We start from the raw sequence: 21,143 nt of genomic DNA, 5'->3' as shown, positions 1-21,143 counted from the left end.
GATGACTAATTAAATTTTCTAGTTCCCGAAATTTACCCTTAATTAGGTTAAATTGAAGACATTCTTCAATTTACCTTATAGTCGACTTTAGGGTTAATTTCTCACTAGTGGCCATCCGGATATCAACTCCTTCTATCAGAGTGGTAAATCCTATCTTGATCACCCATTTTCTTTACGTGCTTCACACTACATCCAACTTCCACACTTTAAGGTACTCACGAAGAGTAACAAGTAAATAGAGTCAAAATGTAGCGATTCACACTCAAGATACTATGGTGGTCTCAAGTCGTAGGATCACTTACACAATTTTTCACTAGAGATACACCATTGGCACTAGATAGATATCCTAACGGGATCTCTAAACGGATCACTCCAATGCATTTGTACTTTTCAAATCATCTACACATTAGCCTAAGTATCTTCATACCATAGTTGATGAGAACAACCACTAATTACATTAATTAGAGGCTAACTGTGTACTAGTTTTACCGTACTAAAGATGTCCTATTTCATTAGTACAAAAACTAGGGAATTTTAATAATATTATTATAAATGTGATTGATATCTCATAGTCACCAACTCTTGTGACTATCATCACATTAGTAATATTATAAGGACTTTATCGGTTGTATCTAATATTTAACAGATAAATAAGAAGTTATTCAAATACAAAACATATAATAAGGAATGTATAAAATAAAAACAAATACATTGTTTTAGGGCATACATTCCAACAATCTCCCACTTGCACTAAAACACATTATCCATGTTTTTCATCCCATAAGATAATACATGACTATCATGCTTCTTTTGAGGAAGAACTTTAGTAAGAGGATCAGCTATGTTATCCTCTGTGGAGACTCTCTCTATCTTTACATCATTTCTAGCAACAATTTCTCTAATCAAGTGAAATCTCCTAAGCACATGTTTGGATCGCTGATGAGACCTAGGTTCCTTGGCTTGAGCTATAGCTCCATTGTTATCACAGTACAAAGTGACCGGATCAACAATGGTTGGAACCACACCAAGTTCAGTTACGAACTTCTTGATCCAAACTGCTTCCTTAGCTGCTTCCGCGGCCGCAATGTACTCGGCCTCTGTTGTAGAATCTGCTATGGTGTCTTGTTTGGAACTCTTCCAACAGACAGCACCTCCATTAAGAGTAAAAATGAAGCCTGACTGTGATTTACAATCATCCTTATCTGATTGAAAACTCGCATCAGTATAGCCTTTGAGCTCTAACTCACCCTTTCCATATATTAAGAACAAATCTTTGGTCCTTCTTAAGTACTTAAGAATGTTCTTAACGGCTATCCAATGACCCTCACCTGGATTAGCTTGAAATCTGCTTGTGACACTCAGAGCATAGGAGACATCAGGTCTTGTACATAACATAGCATACATAATTGATCCAATTGCTGAAGCATATGGAACATTGTGCATCTTATCAGTCTCAACTTGTGTCTTTGGACACATGTTTTTAGAAAGGCTTATACCATGAGTCATAGGTAAATTACCCCTCTTAGACTGATCCATGCTAAACCTTTTTAGCACTTTCTCTATGTATGTAGATTGTGAAAGACCCAGTAGCCTTTTAGATCTATCCCTATAGATCTTAATGCCTAATATATAGGCCGCTTCTCCTAAATCTTTCATGGAAAAGTTCTTCGACAACCAACCCTTTACCGATTGTAACATCGGTATATTGTTTCCCATTATTAATATGTCATCTACATATAAAATAAGGAAAACAATTGAACTCCCACTAACTTTCTTATACACACAAGGTTCATCCGGATTCTTGAGAAATCCAAACTCTTTGATCGTCTCATCGAATCGGATATTCCAACTCCTAGATGCTTGCTTAAGTCCATAAATAGACTTTTGTAGCTTACATATTTGACTAGGATTTGGAGATGTAAAGCCTTCAGGTTGTGTCATATACACATCCTCATGCAATGTCCCGTTAAGGAACGCGGTCTTTACATCCATCTGCCAAATCTCATAGTCATGATATGTTGCTATGGCAAGCAATATCCGAATGGATTTAAGCATAGCTACTGGTGAGAAAGTTTCATCGTAATCGATTCCCTCTTTCTGCTTGTAGCCTTTGGCTACCAGTCTAGCTTTATAGGTAACCACATTACCATCCATGTCAGTCTTCTTCTTGAAGATCCATTTACACCCTACAGGTTTTATCCCTTCAGGTGGATCAACTAAGGTCCACACCTTATTGTCATACATGGAATTTATTTCGGAATTCATGGCTTCTAACCATTTAGAGGAGTCTGGATTACTCATTGCCTCTTGGTAGGTAGTAGGTTCGTCATCTTGAATGACTAGAACATCATTGCTATGGCTCACAAGAAATTGGTATCTCTTGGGAGTTGAGCGTGTTCTTACTGACCTACGAAGCCCTTGTGTATTAACAGCTTCAGTATCTACCCCATCATTATGTGGTTGAAGCTGTTCTTCATGAGATCGTTCAATGTTTGTTGGATGATCCTGAATTTCTTCAAGATCTATTCTACTCCCACTGCTTCTTTCTAGAATATATTCTTTCTCTAGAAAAATAGCATGTTTTGAGACAAACACTTTTTGCTCAATTGGATTGTAGAAATAGTATCCTATAGACTCTCTTGGATACCCTACAAACAAACATTTGTCAGATCTAGGTTCAAGCTTGTCTGACTCTGCCCTCTTCACATAAGCTGGGCAGCCCCAAACCTTCATATAAGACAGATTTGGTTTCTTTCCTTTCCATATCTCATATGGTGTGGAGTCGACAACTTTAGTGGGTACTCTATTAAGAGTGTAAGAGGCTGCATCTAATGCAAATCCCCAAAACGATTTTGGGGCACTTGAGTGGCTCATCATAGAACGAACCATATCCAATAAGGTTCGGTTTCTCCTTTCAGATACACCATTTAACTGTGGTGTACCTGGAGGAGTCCATTGTGGAACTATTCCATTATCCTTTAAATAAACTCCAAACTCGTCATTTAAGTATTCTCCACCACGATCAGATCGTAGTATCTTAATACTTTTATTGGTTTGTTTTTCTACTTCATTCTTGAATTCCTTAAACTTTTCAAAGGATTCAGATTTGTATTTCATTAAATACACGTAACCATATCTTGAATGGTCATCTGTGAAGGTGATGAAGTATGAAAAACCTCCTCTAGCAGTGATCGACATTGGGCTGCATACATCAGTGTGTACTAGCCCAAGTAAATCACTGGCTCGTTCCCCCTTTCCAGTAAAGGGCATTTTGGTCATTTTGCCAAGTAAACAAGCTTCGCATGTATCATATGATTCATAATCAAATGAATCCAAGTATCCGTGTTGGTATAACTTGGAGATGCGTTTTTCATTTACATGACCAAGCCTACAGTGCCAGAGGTAGGTTTTATTTAGTTTATCTGTTTCATTCTTTTTCCACTCACATTGAGAATTTGATGATCAAGATCTAGAATATATAAACCGTTATTCCAACTTCCAGAACCATAAAACACACCATTTTTAGAAAAAGAACAACATTTATTCTCCTGGGTTATCCGAAACCCATTTAAATCCAAACAAGAAATAGAAATGATGTTTGTAGTAAGTGCTGGAACACAATAACAATTCGATAATTATAAAATCAATCCACTGGGTAAAGTGATATAATAAGTCCCTACAGCTAAAGCAACAACTTTTGCTCCATTGCCCACACGTAGGATGACTTCTCCTTTTCCCAGCTTTCTACTGTCCCTTAGACCCTGCATAGATGTGCAAATGTGAGAACCACATCCGGTATCTAATACCCAAGAGTCTGATTTGGAAGTAGACACATTAATCTCAATCATATATGTACCTGATGATGAAGCTTCAGCAAGCTTCTTTTGCTTCAGGCTCTCCAAGTATGACTTGCAGTTCCTTTTCCAATGTCCAGTTTGATTACAATGGAAGCAAGTTGCTTTGGACTGGTCCGCCTTTGCCTTTTTGGGCTTTTGGGTGGGCTTGTTCTTGGATTTCTTAAATCCCTTTTCTTGCCTCTTCCTCTTCTTAGATGAAGTAACGACAAGCACACCATTAGAGCCTTTTCCCTTTTTGATTTCTTTCTCAGCAGTTTTCAGCACATTCAACAATTGAGGCAAAGTGTGCTGCAGATTGTTCATCTGATAGTTCATAACAAACTGTGAGAAAGAATCTGGCAGAGATTGGAGCACTAAATCAACATTCAGCTCCTGATCCATCTTAAAATTTTTCAATTAGCCCAATTATTTTTAAGACATGCGGAGCAACAGGTGCTCCCTCTGCCATCTTGCACCTGAACAATTCTTTAGAGGTATCATATCTAACCGTCCTTGATTGTTGTTCAAACAACTCTCTCAGGTGTTGTACAATATCATACGCCCCCATGTTCATGTGCTGCTGCTGAAGCTGAGGAGTCATGGAAGCTATCATGATACATGAAGCTTCCCTATTGTCATCCTTATGTTTCTTATAAGTATTTCTAACAGCAGCAGGTGCAGTAGGTTCAAGCTCTTGAGGCATTGGACCATCAAGTACATACTCAATTTTCTCATGAGTGAGAACGATAAGGACGTTACGATGCCAATCAAGAAAGTTCGTGTCGTTGAGTTTGCAATCAGTAAGAATAGTGCGAAGGCTCAAATTGTTACTCATTCTACAACAAAATGAAAGATAGAATTTGTTAGAAAAATGTTTTGTTTAATAAAATCATAAAACTTCAAAATTATGATTTTATTTCCACTAATTTTTCAAATCAATTACCCTCTAAAATTGAATCAGGAATTTCTAAAATTCCATAGTGGCGAGGATCCTATCTTAAATTTATTTCGACCTTGAGTGTGTCCCAACAAATCGAAAATAATTATGAAAGGTAGGTACTTTTACCAATTACAACTTATTGTAATTCCTAGATCAGTTGGGTGTCAACTCTTGACATTAAATCTCTATGGATCAACCCAACATTTGCCTCTAAAATTAATGATTTTGAGTGAATCCCAACAAATCATAATTTTAGTTAAATCAAACCCATCATTCTTGAGAACATTTCTCATAGTAAAAACACGTAGTAAGTAAGGCAGCCTTGGGTGAATCCCAACAAGCTAGCACTTAATAACTACTCTAGTTTCTTACTATAATGATGGAAGGCATTTTATTGATTTAATATTATCATTGAGGGATTTATCTCTTTTTCCAAAAGTATTTTATAATTAAAAAATTTGGAAAAATTGCTCATTTGGTCTCATCAATAAACATGCATATAACCATATCAAACTTATACACATGAATTTAAATCGTGGATGGTTGTGGATATTCCTAAACTAATTTCCCCGGCCATCAGGGAAATTAGCATGATTCTAAAAATCTTTAATACCGCGACGAACCCCTTCGTTGTAGTATGCCTCCTTTCTTCTTTTCAAAGTAACAATTTCTATATAAATAATATAAATTCCTATCATCTATTCCTATCTATTGTACATTACAAATAGTATAGAAGAAACCCCGAGTTACATTCGGGGGGAATTTAGATGAGAAAAGAAATTACAATTAGAAAATAAGAAAGGCAGGACACGCAGGCCCTATTTTAAAATTAATTACAACCATTCAAACCTAGAATGATTGTAACCTTCCAAAAAACCACAATCATATTGCGCACTATATCCACAACCATCCACCATGCATTTTCACGATTTAAACAACTTTAAATAAAAGAAAAGCATGTAAAATAAGCAATCTCAATTCATGGATTAATTGGATTTAATTCCTAAGGTCCCAAACAAATTTTGGGTCCATGCATACGCAAGAAATATTGGTACAATTAAATTTTATTAGGTCAACTTTATCCTCAACTAATTTGAGGAAAGAATGGGAAAATAATTCAAATTAATCAGATTAGTTCTAAATTAATTCCCAACCTAATAATATATGAAATAAATGATTCCATAATACATTTTAACAATTAAAATGGGATTTAATTCAGAAGATTGCCAAAAGTTCAAAACTTCAAGTTTTAGAAAAAAATATTTTAGTTTCCTAAACCACTCTTGCAATCGTTTTCTAGAATCACTGGCTACCACCACTGGCCACCATTTCTACTGTCACCATTACTGGGTTCTGCACTTATCACCAGTGGCAACGGCTCCCAGCAGTAGCTCCCAGGTGGTCGCAACAATGGAGCTCAGCTACAGCAGCAACCTGCTGCAACTTTTCCTTGCATAGGTTGCTGCTGCAATTTGCAGCAGTTTTGATGCATTCTCATGCCTTAAAAGCTCTTGGTTTGCTTACCTAGCAACCACCAAGAGCTATAGCAACTTTCCACCACCACCAAGGAAGCCTCCCATGGCCTCACATAGCAGCGGCAGCAAGCGGCAGCCCTTGGAAGATCGCTGGCAGCAATCACTCGCATGACCTTGCGGCTCCCATGGCCTGCTGCTGCTTTTGGTCGCCTGTTTGCTGGACAGCGGAGCTACCACCGCAACAGCCACCACCACTGGAGTCTCCACTGACCACCAGTGGCAGCGGCTCCTGGTAGCAGCCATCGGAGGTCATGGGCAGCAACCGTGAGGAGGCTGCTGTGCCCTGGCCGATGTCCGCAGCAAATCTGCTGCGCTTTTGTCCCAGAGAGCTCATAGCTCTGTTACCCAGCAACCACCACCAGGCGTGCATCTCCTACTGCCACCATGGAAAAACCACCATGGTCTCTCATGGCAGCTGCAACTGGCGGCAGCCCTTGCAGCCGCAACATCGCAGCAGCCGCAGGTTTGTAGATGCAAACCTGCTATATCGTTTTTTTTTTTTTTTTTCAATGATCATCTTGCAACTTTTGCAGATGATAAACTTACATCCACAAGCGAGGCAAATCCACGGAAAGGAAAAAAAAACATAATAGCTCCATCCGAGCTTCCATAAGAGCAGACGTACGTAGCTTCAAAAGCTTCGTAAGAAAACCTTTCCTTTTTTTTCTTTTTTTTTTTTTTAAAAAACAAAAAGAAAAACAATTCTCCAATAATTCCGCATATTCAATTAAATCCAATTAGGAATATTAATCCTATTAATCCATGAATCCAAAATTGCCTAAATCATACGTAAAATTCTTAGGGATGGCTCTGATACCACTGTTGGGTTTTAGGGACACTACGCAGCGGAAAAATAAAAATTTTTCCCTAAAACCATCCAGGAATCACCCTAGATTTTACGTATGATGTACTAGAAGTAGGGTTTTAGGATTACCTTAATCCAAGCGGCGTCTCCCTTCAGCGCTGTTTGAGGATGGTCAGCCCTTGAGCAGTCCAATCGTCCTGCCTCTACTGATATCCACGCTAGAGCAACCCCGGATCGTCTCACGAACTATGTATTGAAGAGAAAAAGGTGCTAGCCTTTTTCCTCTTTTCAAACGTATATTTTTCACTCTGTTTCGTGACAATCACAAAACCCTTTTTCTTTAGTATCTTTCTCTCAGTCCCCAAAAACCATTGGGAAAAAACCAGAGACCTCTATGATCAGCGAGATGTATGATGATATAGAATGATAAGTCTTCTTGTCTAATTCAAAATCAAAACCACAAGACTTCTCATCACACAAGACTCTATCTATCATTATCTGATAGATAAGAGATAACCATTTACTCTTATCTGCAAAAAAGGCCTGGGATTAATTTTCTTTTAAAATTAAACCCCGATAATTCACATAGTTTCAATCCAGGATTAAATCTCTATTGCGTGTGACCCAATAGGTCCCGAATGCATTGGTAATAATTATGGTTTAATAATTAGATAGAATAAACGACTTTATTTTATCATAACTTATAATAAATAATTAATCCATAATTATAAATCACGAGCGGTGTCTAGCAACACATCGTGATTACCCAATTATTCGGAATTAGTCAAGGGAACTTGACCTAACCTTTCCGTGAAAAATTACCGTGTAATTATTATCCTTTTACCAAAGATATCCAATTAGTCAGGAATAAGGAATAGGTGCCAATTCCCTGATGACTAATTAAATTTTCTAGTTCCCGAAATTTACCCTTAATTAGGTTAAATTGAAGACATTCTTCAATTTACCAAGTCGACTTTAGGGTTAATTTCTCACTAGTGGCCATCCGGATATCAACTCCTTCTATCAGAGTGGTAAATCCTATCTTGATCACCCATTTTCTTTACGTGCTTCACACTACATCCAACTTCTACACTTTAAGCCACTCTCAAAGAGTAACAAGTAATTAGAGTCAAAATGTAGTGATTCCCACTCAAGATTCTATGGTGATCTCAAGTCGTAGGATCACTTACACAATTTTTCACTAGAGATACACCATTGGCACTAGATAGATATCCTAACGGGATCTCTAAACGGATCACTCCAATGCATTTGTACTTTTCAAATCATCTACACATTAGCCTAAGTATCTTCATACCATAGTTGATGAGAACAACCACTAATTACATTAATTAGAGGCTAACTGTGTACTAGTTTTACCGTACTAAAGATGTCCTATTTCATTAGTACAAAAACTAGGGAATTTTAATAATATTACTATAAATGCGATTGATATCTCATAGTCACCAACTCTTGTGACTATCATCACATTAGTAATATTATAAGGACTTATCGGTTGTATCTAATATTTAACAGATAAATAAGAAGTTATTAAAATACAAAACATATAATAAGGAATGTATAAAATAAAAACAAATACATTGTTTTAGGGCATACATTCCAACAATCTCCCACTTGCACTAAAACACATTATCCATGTTTTTCATCCCATAAGATAATACATGACTATCATGCTTCTTTTGAGGAAGAACTTTAGTAAGAGGATCAGCTATGTTATCCTCTGTGGAGACTCTCTCTATCTTTACATCATTCCTAGCAACAATTTCTCTAATCAAGTGAAATCTCCTAAGCACATGTTTGGATCGCTGATGAGACCTAGGTTCCTTGGCTTGAGCTATAGCTCCATTGTTATCACAGTACAAAGTGACCGGATCAACAATGGTTGGAACCACACCAAGTTCAGTTACGAACTTCTTGATCCAAACTGCTTCCTTAGCTGCTTCCGCGGCCGCAATGTACTCGGCCTCTGTTGTAGAATCTGCTGTGGTGTCTTGTTTGGAACTCTTCCAACAGACAGCACCTCCATTAAGAGTAAAAATGAAGCCTGACTGTGATTTACAATCATCCTTATCTGATTGAAAACTCGCATCAGTATAGCCTTTGAGCTCTAACTCACCCTTTCCATATATTAAGAACAAATCTTTGGTCCTTCTTAAGTACTTAAGAATGTTCTTAACGGCTATCCAATGACCCTCACCTGGATTAGCTTGAAATCTGCTTGTGACACTCAGAGCATAGGAGACATCAGGTCTTGTACATAACATAGCATACATAATTGATCCAATTGCTGAAGCATATGGAACATTGTGCATCTTATCAGTCTCAACTTGTGTCTTTGGACACATGTTTTTAGAAAGGCTTATACCATGAGTCATAGGTAAATTACCCCTCTTAGACTGATCCATGCTAAACCTTTTTAGCACTTTCTCTATGTATGTAGATTGTGAAAGACCCAGTAGCCTTTTAGATCTATCTCTATAGATCTTAATGCCTAATATATAGGCCGCTTCTCCTAAATCTTTCATGGAAAAGTTCTTCGACAACCAACCCTTTACCGATTGTAACATCGGTATATTGTTTCCCATTATTAATATGTCATCTACATATAAAATAAGGAAAACAATTGAACTCCCACTAACTTTCTTATACACACAAGGTTCATCCGGATTCTTGAGAAATCCAAACTCTTTGATCGTCTCATCGAATCGGATATTCCAACTCCTAGATGCTTGCTTAAGTCCATAAATAGACTTTTGTAGCTTACATATTTGACTAGGATTTGGAGATGTAAAGCCTTCAGGTTGTGTCATATACACATCCTCATGCAATGTCCCGTTAAGGAACGCGGTCTTTACATCCATCTGCCAAATCTCATAGTCATGATATGCTGCTATGGCAAGCAATATCCGAATGGATTTAAGCATAGCTACTGGTGAGAAAGTTTCATCGTAATCGATTCCCTCTTTCTGCTTGTAGCCTTTGGCTACCAGTCTAGCTTTATAGGTAACCACATTACCATCCATGTCAGTCTTCTTCTTGAAGATCCATTTACACCCTACAGGTTTTATCCCTTCAGGTGGATCAACTAAGGTCCACACCTTATTGTCATACATGGAATTTATTTCGGAATTCATGGCTTCTAACCATTTAGAGGAGTCTGGATTACTCATTGCCTCTTGGTAGGTAGTAGGTTCGTCATCTTGAATGACTAGAACATCATTGCTATGGCTCACAAGAAATTGGTATCTCTTGGGAGTTGAGCGTGTTCTTACTGACCTACGAAGCCCTTGTGTATTAACAGCTTCAGTATCTACCCCATCATTATGTGGTTGAAGCTGTTCTTCATGAGATCGTTCAATGTTTGTTGGATGATCCTGAATTTCTTCAAGATCTATTCTACTCCCACTGCTTCTTTCTAGAATATATTCTTTCTCTAGAAAAATAGCATGTTTTGAGACAAACACTTTTTGCTCAATTGGATTGTAGAAATAGTATCCTATAGACTCTCTTGGATACCCTACAAACAAACATTTGTCAGATCTAGGTTCAAGCTTGTCTGACTCTGCCCTCTTCACATAAGCTGGGCAGCCCCAAACCTTCATATAAGACAGATTTGGTTTCTTTCCTTTCCATATCTCATATGGTGTGGAGTCGACAACTTTAGTGGGTACTCTATTAAGAGTGTAAGAGGCTGCATCTAATGCAAATCCCCAAAACGATTTTGGGGCACTTGAGTGGCTCATCATAGAACGAACCATATCCAATAAGGTTCGGTTTCTCCTTTCAGATACACCATTTAACTGTGGTGTACCTGGAGGAGTCCATTGTGGAACTATTCCATTATCCTTTAAATAAACTCCAAACTCGTCATTTAAGTATTCTCCACCACGATCAGATCGTAGTATCTTAATACTTTTATTGGTTTGTTTTTCTACTTCATTCTTGAATTCCTTAAACTTTTCAAAGGATTCAGATTTGTATTTCATTAAATACACGTAACCATATCTTGAATGGTCATCTGTGAAGGTGATGAAGTATGAAAAACCTCCTCTAGCAGTGATCGACATTGGGCCGCATACATCAGTGTGTACTAGCCCAAGTAAATCACTGGCTCGTTCCCCTTTTCCAGTAAAGGGCATTTTGGTCATTTTGCCAAGTAAACAAGCTTCGCATGTATCATATGATTCATAATCAAATGAATCCAAGTATCCGTGTTGGTATAACTTGGAGATGCGTTTTTCATTTACATGACCAAGCCTACAGTGCCAGAGGTAGGTTTTATTTAGTTTATCTGTTTTCATTCTTTTTCCACTCACATTGAGAATTTGATGATCAAGATCTAGAATATATAAACCGTTATTCCAACTTCCAGAACCATAAAACACACCATTTTTAGAAAAAGAACAACATTTATTCTCCTGGATTATCCGACACCCATTTAAATCCAAACAAGAAATAGAAATGATGTTTGTAGTAAGTGCTGGAACACAATAACAATTCGATAATTCTAAAATCAATCCACTAGGTAAAGTGATATAATAAGTCCCTACAGCTAAAGCAACAACTTTTGCTCCATTGCCCACACGTAGGATGACTTCTCCTTTTCCCAGCTTTCTACTGTCCCTTAGACCCTGCATAGATGTGCAAATGTGAGAACCACATCCGGTATCTAATACCCAAGAGTCTGATTTGGAAGTAGACACATTAATCTCAATCATATATGTACCTGATGATGAAGCTTCAGCAAGCTTCTTTTGCTTCAGGCTCTCCAAGTATGACTTGCAGTTCCTTTTCCAATGTCCAGTTTGATTACAATGGAAGCAAGTTGCTTTGGACTGGTCCGCCTTTGCCTTTTTGGGCTTTTGGGTGGGCTTGTTCTTGGATTTCTTAAATCCCTTTTCTTGCATCTTCCTCTTCTTAGATGAAGTAACGACAAGCACACCATTAGAGCCTTTTCCCTTTTTGATTTCTTTCTCAGCAGTTTTCAGCACATTCAACAATTGAGGCAAAGTGTGCTGCAGATTGTTCATCTGATAGTTCATAACAAACTGTGAGAAAGAATCTGGCAGAGATTGGAGCACTAAATCAACATTCAGCTCCTGATCCATCTTAAAACCTAATTCGGCCAATTTTTCAATTAGCCCAATTATTTTTAAGACATGCGGAGCAACAGGTGCTCCCTCTGCCATCTTGCACCTGAACAATTCTTTAGAGGTATCATATCTAACCGTCCTTGATTGTTGTTCAAACAACTCTCTCAGGTGTTGTACAATATCATACGCCCCCATGTTCATGTGCTGCTGCTGAAGCTGAGGAGTCATGGAAGCTATCATGATACATGAAGCTTCCCTATTGTCATCCTTATGTTTCTTATAAGTATTTCTAACAGCAGCAGGTGCAGTAGGTTCAGGCTCTTGAGGCATTGGACCATCAAGTACATACTCAATTTTCTCATGAGTGAGAACGATAAGGACGTTACGATGCCAATCAAGAAAGTTCGTGTCGTTGAGTTTGCAATCAGTAAGAATAGTGCGAAGGCTCAAATTGTTACTCATTCTACAACAAAATGAAAGATAGAATTTGTTAGAAAAATGTTTTGTTTAATAAAATCATAAAACTTCAAAATTATGATTTTATTTCCACTAATTTTTCAAATCAATTACCCTCTAAAATTGAATCAGGAATTTCTAAAATTCCATAGTGGCTAGGATCCTATCTTAAATTTATTTCGACCTTGAGTGTGTCCCAACAAATCGAAAATAATTATGAAAGGTAGGTACTTTTACCAATTACAACTTATTGTAATTCCTAGATCAGTTGGGTGTCAACTCTTGACATTAAATCTCTATGGATCAACCCAACATTTGCCTCTAAAATTAATGATTTTGAGTGAATCCCAACAAATCATAATTTTAGTTAAATCAAACCCATCATTCTTGAGAACATTTCTCATAGTAAAAACACGTAGTAAGTAAGGCAGCCTTGGGTGAATCCCAACAAGCTAGCACTTAATAACTACTCTAGTTTCTTACTATAATGATGGAAGGCATTTTATTGATTTAATATTATCATTGAGGGATTTATCTCTTTTTCCAAAAGTATTTTATAATTAAAAAATTTGGAAAAATTGCTCATTTGGTCTCATCAATAAACATGCATATAACCATATCAAACTTATACACATGAATTTAAATCGTGGATGGTTGTGGATATTCCTAAACTAATTTCCCCGGCCATCAGGGAAATTAGCATGATTCTAAAAATCTTTAATACCGCGACGAACCCCTTCGTTGTAGTATGCCTCCTTTCTTCTTTTCAAAGTAACAATTTCTATATAAATAATATAAATTCCTATCATCTATTCCTATCTATTGTACATTACAAATAGTATAGAAGAAACCCCGAGTTACATTCGGGGGGAATTTAGATGAGAAAAGAAATTACAATTAGAAAATAAGAAAGGCAGGACACGCAGGCCCTATTTTAAAATTAATTACAACCATTCAAACCTAGAATGATTGTAACCTTCCAAAAAACCACAATCATATTGCGCACTATATCCACAACCATCCACCATGCATTTTCACGATTTAAACAACTTTAAATAAAAGAAAAGCATGTAAAATAAGCAATCTCAATTCATGGATTAATTGGATTTAATTCCTAAGGTCCCAAACAAATTTTGGGTCCATGCATACGCAAGAAATATTGGTACAATTAAATTTTATTAGGTCAACTTTATCCTCAACTAATTTGAGGAAAGAATGGGAAAATAATTCAAATTAATCAGATTAGTTCTAAATTAATTCCCAACCTAATAATATATGAAATAAATGATTCCATAATACATTTTAACAATTAAAATGGGATTTAATTCAGAAGATTGCCAAAAGTTCAAAACTTCAAGTTTTAGAAAAAAATATTTTAGTTTCCTAAACCACTCTTGCAATCGTTTTCTAGAATCACTGGCTACCACCACTGGCCACCATTTCTACTGTCACCATTACTGGGTTCTGCACTTATCACCAGTGGCAACGGCTCCCAGCAGTAGCTCCCAGGTGGTCGCAACAATGGAGCTCAGCTACAGCAGCAACCTGCTGCAACTTTTCCTTGCATAGGTTGCTGCTGCAATTTGCAGCAGTTTTGATGCATTCTCATGCCTTAAAAGCTCTTGGTTTGCTTACCTAGCAACCACCAAGAGCTATAGCAACTTTCCACCACCACCAAGGAAGCCTCCCATGGCCTCACATAGCAGCGGCAGCAAGCGGCAGCCCTTGGAAGATCGCTGGCAGCAATCACTCGCATGACCTTGCGGCTCCCATGGCCTGCTGCTGCTTTTGGTCGCCTGTTTGCTGGACAGCGGAGCTACCACCGCAACAGCCACCACCACTGGAGTCTCCACTGACCACCAGTGGCAGCGGCTCCTGGTAGCAGCCATCGGAGGTCATGGGCAGCAACCGTGAGGAGGCTGCTGTGCCCTGGCCGATGTCCGCAGCAAATCTGCTGCGCTTTTGTCCCAGAGAGCTCATAGCTCTGTTACCCAGCAACCACCACCAGGCGTGCATCTCCTACTGCCACCATGGAAAAACCACCATGGTCTCTCATGGCAGCTGCAACTGGCGGCAGCCCTTGCAGCCGCAACATCGCAGCAGCCGCAGGTTTGTAGATGCAAACCTGCTATATCGTTTTTTTTTTTTTTTTTCAATGATCATCTTGCAACTTTTGCAGATGATAAACTTACATCCACAAGCGAGGCAAATCCACGGAAAGGAAAAAAAAACATAATAGCTCCATCCGAGCTTCCATAAGAGCAGACGTACGTAGCTTCAAAAGCTTCGTAAGAAAACCTTTCCTTTTTTTTCTTTTTTTTTTTTTTAAAAAACAAAAAGAAAAACAATTCTCCAATAATTCCGCATATTCAATTAAATCCAATTAGGAATATTAATCCTATTAATCCATGAATCCAAAATTGCCTAAATCATACGTAAAATTCTTAGGGATGGCTCTGATACCACTGTTGGGTTTTAGGGACACTACGCAGCGGAAAAATAAAAATTTTTCCCTAAAACCATCCAGGAATCACCCTAGATTTTACGTATGATGTACTAGAAGTAGGGTTTTAGGATTACCTTAATCCAAGCGGCGTCTCCCTGCAGCGCTGTTTGAGGATGGTCAGCCCTTGAGCAGTCCAATCGTCCTGCCTCTACTGATATCCACGCTAGAGCAACCCCGGATCGTCTCACGAACTATGTATTGAAGAGAAAAAGGTGCTAGCCTTTTTCCTCTTTTCAAACGTATATTTTTCACTCTGTTTCGTGACAATCACAAAACCCTTTTTCTTTAGTATCTTTCTCTCAGTCCCCAAAAACCATTGGGAAAAAACCAGAGACCTCTATGATCAGCGAGATGTATGATGATATAGAATGATAAGTCTTCTTGTCTAATTCAAAATCAAAACCACAAGACTTCTCATCACACAAGACTCTATCTATCATTATCTGATAGATAAGAGATAACCATTTACTCTTATCTGCAAAAAAGGCCTGGGATTAATTTTCTTTTAAAATTAAACCCCGATAATTCACATAGTTTCAATCCAGGATTAAATCTCTATTGCGTGTGACCCAATAGGTCCCGAATGCATTGGTAATAATTATGGTTTAATAATTAGATAGAATAAACGACTTTATTTTGTCATAACTTATAATAAATAATTAATCCATAATTATAAATCACGAGCGGTGTCTAGCAACACATCGTGATTACCCAATTATTCGGAATTAGTCAAGGGAACTTGACCTAACCTTTCCGTGAAAAATTACCGTGTAATTATTATCCTTTTACCAAAGATATCCAATTAGTCAGGAATAAGGAATAGGTGCCAATTCCCTGATGACTAATTAAATTTTCTAGTTCCCGAAATTTACCCTTAATTAGGTTAAATTGAAGACATTCTTCAATGACTTTAGGGTTAATTTCTCACTAGTGGCCATCCGGATATCAACTCCTTCTATCAGAGTGGTAAATCCTATCTTGATCACCCATTTTCTTTACGTGCTTCACACTACATCCAACTTCTACACTTTAAGCCACTCTCAAAGAGTAACAAGTAATTAGAGTCAAAATGTAGTGATTCCCACTCAAGATTCTATGGTGATCTCAAGTCGTAGGATCACTTACACAATTTTTCACTAGAGATACACCATTGGCACTAGATAGATATCCTAACGGGATCTCTAAACGGATCACTCCAATGCATTTGTACTTTTCAAATCATCTACACATTAGCCTAAGTATCTTCATACCATAGTTGATGAGAACAACCACTAATTACATTAATTAGAGGCTAACTGTGTACTAGTTTTACCGTACTAAAGATGTCCTATTTCATTAGTACAAAAACTAGGGAATTTTAATAATATTACTATAAATGCGATTGATATCTCATAGTCACCAACTCTTGTGACTATCATCACATTAGTAATATTATAAGGACTTATCGGTTGTATCTAATATTTAACAGATAAATAAGAAGTTATTAAAATACAAAACATATAATAAGGAATGTATAAAATAAAAACAAATACATTGTTTTAGGGCATACATTCCAACAGATAGTGAAGTAGATTTGTATTTCCGCGTGCAATATTAATATTTGACATTTGTACTTTGTGGTTGGAGTTAATTATGGAAGTAAAAAAACCAATTTTTCTTTGAGTTTATAGTGGAATGAAGCTATTAAAGGTTGGTATGCTAGTATTGTTGGCACCTCTCATGTGCTTGCTGCAGCTCACTTATCGAGACCTAGCAAATGGCTTGATAATTAAGAAGTAAAACGCACGTACGTAGTAGACCACGACTAATGCTAATAATTATTCAGTCATTTTCTTGTACTGTTTCCATTGCATTGGTCTTTATCTCTGCAATTCATGTGATGCCTTTCTCTGAAAGTGTTTACTTCCCTTTTTTTTTTTTTTTTCTACTATGATAGGCATTATCGCGAGTAAAAATGAAAAATGTTCACCTTGTCTCAAAGATCAGGCTAAGCTGCGTCGTTATGTTATTGGTGAAATGGAAAAGTGCTACCTAAATTTCAGAACATGCTAATTTCACTGGTCAAACTCCATTCTTGTGGTGCATTTGCTAAATCTCAGTGGTTCTGGATGGCAGATCATCTGGAGTTTTCTTCTCCTTCTAATAAAAGTTCAAAATTTTGCAGTGCACATTCCTCCGCCCCCTAAACCTAATTCTTGGCTCCGCCACTGGATCTAATGTGTCTAGTCAATGAGCATAGCATTTTATCACTGGAATCCTAGTGTCAAACAATTAGTCAGATTGCCACAGTTCCACTGTGACCATGGTAGGGGATTTGGATTCATTGCTACCACGAATGAATATGTTGTGATCCACTTAATCTCCGACTCCCAGGGAGAGTTTAATAAGTTTGTTACTGGTTATGAGATACTAACTTTCTCTATTACTAATCATGATATTAATGTTACAAGAGACGACATCTTATGGAGTTGGAGAAAGCTTGGTGACAAGTGTTGTTATGAGAAAGATCTAGACGATATGTTTTGGTCATGGGATTTTATTATTGGAAAGTTTTGGATCATGAATGCATCATCTTCTTCGACTTGGATGAACACAAATTTCAAGACGTTCCTCTGTCACCTGCGTTTCAGGATTATTCAACCCTGATTGCGGGTTTCCAACTTCGGTATACCGGAAAGGAAATTTTTGTTTGGTGGATCCAGTAGCAGAAACTACACAGCCCACGCCAAGAATGGAGATATGGATGCCAACAAGGGCGAAGAACAACAATATGGCAACAGCATTATCATGGGAAAAGGAGTACAGCATTCCATTGCCAGGTTTTAATCTTCTTCTTTTTTTTCTTCCTGTCAGACAATCTTGCAATATTTGTCCATATTCCTTTTGTCAACATTTACAGGATTGTGATAATTTCCAAAAGCTATTCCTTTTGTTGCAGTACTGGTTAGAAATAAAGAGTTTATGTTACTATAAGATGCATGAACTGAATTCAAGAGATGTTTAGGCTTGGACTTGACACATAATATACTACTATAGCCAGGATAACAGAGATAAAAAAATATATACATATCCAACAAACGGCCTGCAATTATCTGAGTATCTCCTGTGAAAGTAAAGAACATCCTAATAAACAAAACATTTCCAAGTGATTCGTTGATTCGAAATTTTTTTGATGCTAAATGCAGATAAGAATCGGTTAACGTAAATCTACTAACTAATTATGTGTTTTTGTTGATTTTCTTTCTCCCAAGTTTTGCAACCCAATCTTGTTTGTCTCTCAATTTCTCATTCTGGTGGAACTGGATTCAAAGGTTCTATACAACCTTATCAACGGCCTTAGCAAAGCTCCAAGGATTAATATTACTAGGGAAGGTTTTCTTTTCTTTTCTTTTCTTATTTTTTCCCTTTTTTCCTAGAACAGTAGTAATAAAAGAGAACCAAACCAGCTTGCTGATTTTCTAGAGAATCAAGGATGCAACTCAAATTGTAATCCTGCTTATTATGTGGCAACTTTTCCTTCCTACCTTAGCCACGGGCAATACATATTGGACTAGACAATGTTCACTGAAGCTTACATGAGGAATATCTCTGTCCCTCTAGTTCCTTTTACTCCTTAATTTCATTTAGGACAGGGATATTGGTAATCACTTGCTTCATATTTTTTCAAAATAAAATTTGTAAAGAGGATAAAGTGCCAATACAAAAAGTGGATACCAATGCTATCACCATTTTTTTGGTAAATTAGCAAGGGTCCTGGCTAGAACCTACAACATCAAAGGTAATCTCAAAAGAACAATATGAAAATCTTTTTTTTTTTTGTTTGTTCTTTTTATCTTTCCACCTAAACCCAAAAAAATTGAACACCTTCCATAATCGAAGGACCATTATTTGACGTATGCTCGTTAACTTTCACTATCACTGCTAATTGTTATTCTTATACACAAGAATTGATCCAAGATAATTTCTAAAGTGTATCATTTTGAACCACTACGGCATCACTAGAGGTGTCAAATGGGTGATAGATCATAATTAGGTAATAGGTATAATGTTGGGTTAATTGATGTATATCCATTTATTAATGAATTGGTCAAAATGGGTCAGCCCATTTAATAAATGGGTATAGGCATATCTAATTTTCTAATCATGGCTCCCTTGTTCTTACTTTTTTCAATGTTGTTTGACAAAAAAATAACGTTATTTTATTATTATTTAGTTGTTAAGAAATTCAAATTTATCCACTTAACATCTACTAAAAAATTACTTTAAATGTGCAATTAGTCTTAAATGTGTGTAAATGGATAGTGCGAGTCAACCTGTGCACCAATTAAATAGGTTTAATTGAATCACTCATTTAAACCTATTCAAAATTCCTTGCATACTCAAATTCATTCATTAGTGAGTTGGTTTGAACATATCAACATAATTGAATTATAATTGATATCTTTAGGGGTCTTCCTACAGGGGTTGATGTGTTACACATTGCGTTGAATGTGAATCTGGCTACATCAAGTAAGTTGGACTAGTAATACTAATACCATATTCTGTCCAGTCTGAGATTTCCTCTAGCAACTTTAGGATACTGCGAAATTGCTCGTACATTTTTTTTATTACAAAGTATGAAATCATCGAAAAGTTACCGGTTTTTCATTTCCAAAGTGATAATACTGCCGCTCCAATTACTATTAACCGCACCTTATATCTTTTATAATTTTTGTAAAAGAACATTAAAAAGATATGGTGCCAATAACAGCAAGTACTAGAGTGCCAATATGATCATTAACTGACAGAAACTGTAGTTCTGTTCATATATCACATATCTCTGATTGAACTACAATTACACTTTTTCATCCTTTTTTTCTTGTATTAGAACTAGTACTTCATATATAAAACGATTACGCGGCTCAATATGCAATGGCCTCCAATTAGATATCGTGCGAACTTGAAGATTACTTTTTCCCTTCAGTACTTTTGAGAAGCTATCAAAGAAACAATTATGAAAAGTATAAAGGACAACTTTATATTTCTTGTGTTTGAATGTTCTGTGGTTTACGTCAAAGTTTGAACTAAACAAAATGAAGACCAAGTGTTTTAGGTACTAAAAATTAGAATTCATGCTTTTCTTTCTTTCCATTTTCCTAGTCAAACTGGTATACTAGGATCCTAAATTTCACCGGCTGCAGCTTGCCTTTTTATACATGACAAGCATTTTTTGCCTACAACGTAATACTAGGAAAATGTGCCTGAACAATAATATAGTGTAGAATAAAAACCATCATTGTGTTGCAATCATTTAGGTTTGCTTAATTTAAAACAATCATATTAGTGGATTTACTGGAAAAATTTAGCCTTTGTAGGTGCATAATTGAATTTTATTTTTATTTGCTGGCTTTGTACTTCCTTAACTAATGCAAGAACCTGTGAGCCCTTTTGATATCATTCCAAAGAAGACTAAGTAGTGAAGTTGAAAGCATGTATATATTTTGAAGATCTTCTGGAAGTGAATCACATGTGAAGCACGCAGGCAAGGCGTGGTTGTGTGAGGGCATTGAGTGTATAGCTTACTCAAGAGTGGCATGAAATCATGGTGTTTGTAGCGTGAACCTAAGGTACGTAACTCCAGATGGTACCTCAAAAGAATATCCCCATTAAATTAAAATGTAAAGATAGCTTGAAACAAGGGAAAAAGAAGCAAATTGTGTGGAAGAATGCAACACAAAAGAAAAAGCTAGCACGAAGCTGTCTTCTTCCACTACAAATTTGAATGGAAATAACAGTAGTTTTGCTTGCTTACTCTTGCTCTCTTTATTTCATAGGTAAGCTATTTGAATCCTTATGCCTCTTTTTTTGTTTGCTCAATAAATGAAGGAGAGAAACATTCGGCAGCCTCCTCTTTTGGCTATATTGATTTGGTATTATTATAGAGTTGGTTTTTTGCCTGATTTTGGCTTTGTGGT

General features: G+C 36.9%; 1 protein-coding gene across 1 annotated transcript; it reads right to left on the bottom strand.

The window, feature by feature from the left end:
• Positions 1–4,239: 4,239 nt before the first annotated feature.
• LOC113759336 lies at positions 4,240–4,671 on the bottom strand. The gene has a single exon (XM_027301902.1). It carries the CDS (start codon positions 4,669–4,671, stop codon positions 4,240–4,242), a length of 432 nt encoding a protein of 143 aa, XP_027157703.1.
• Positions 4,672–21,143: the final 16,472 nt, after the last annotated feature.

The sequence above is a fragment of the Coffea eugenioides genome, chromosome 2 (genome assembly GCF_003713205.1).
Source record: "Coffea eugenioides isolate CCC68of chromosome 2, Ceug_1.0, whole genome shotgun sequence".
Lineage (NCBI taxonomy): Eukaryota > Viridiplantae > Streptophyta > Magnoliopsida > Gentianales > Rubiaceae > Coffea > Coffea eugenioides.
Note: the sequence above shows the minus strand (reverse complement) of the source record. Positions and strands in the feature narration are given on the sequence as shown.

Coding starts and splice junctions, on each gene's coding strand:
- LOC113759336 (XM_027301902.1), bottom strand. CDS start 4,671: ATGAGTAACAATTTGAGCCTTCGCACTATTCTTACTGATTGCAAACTC.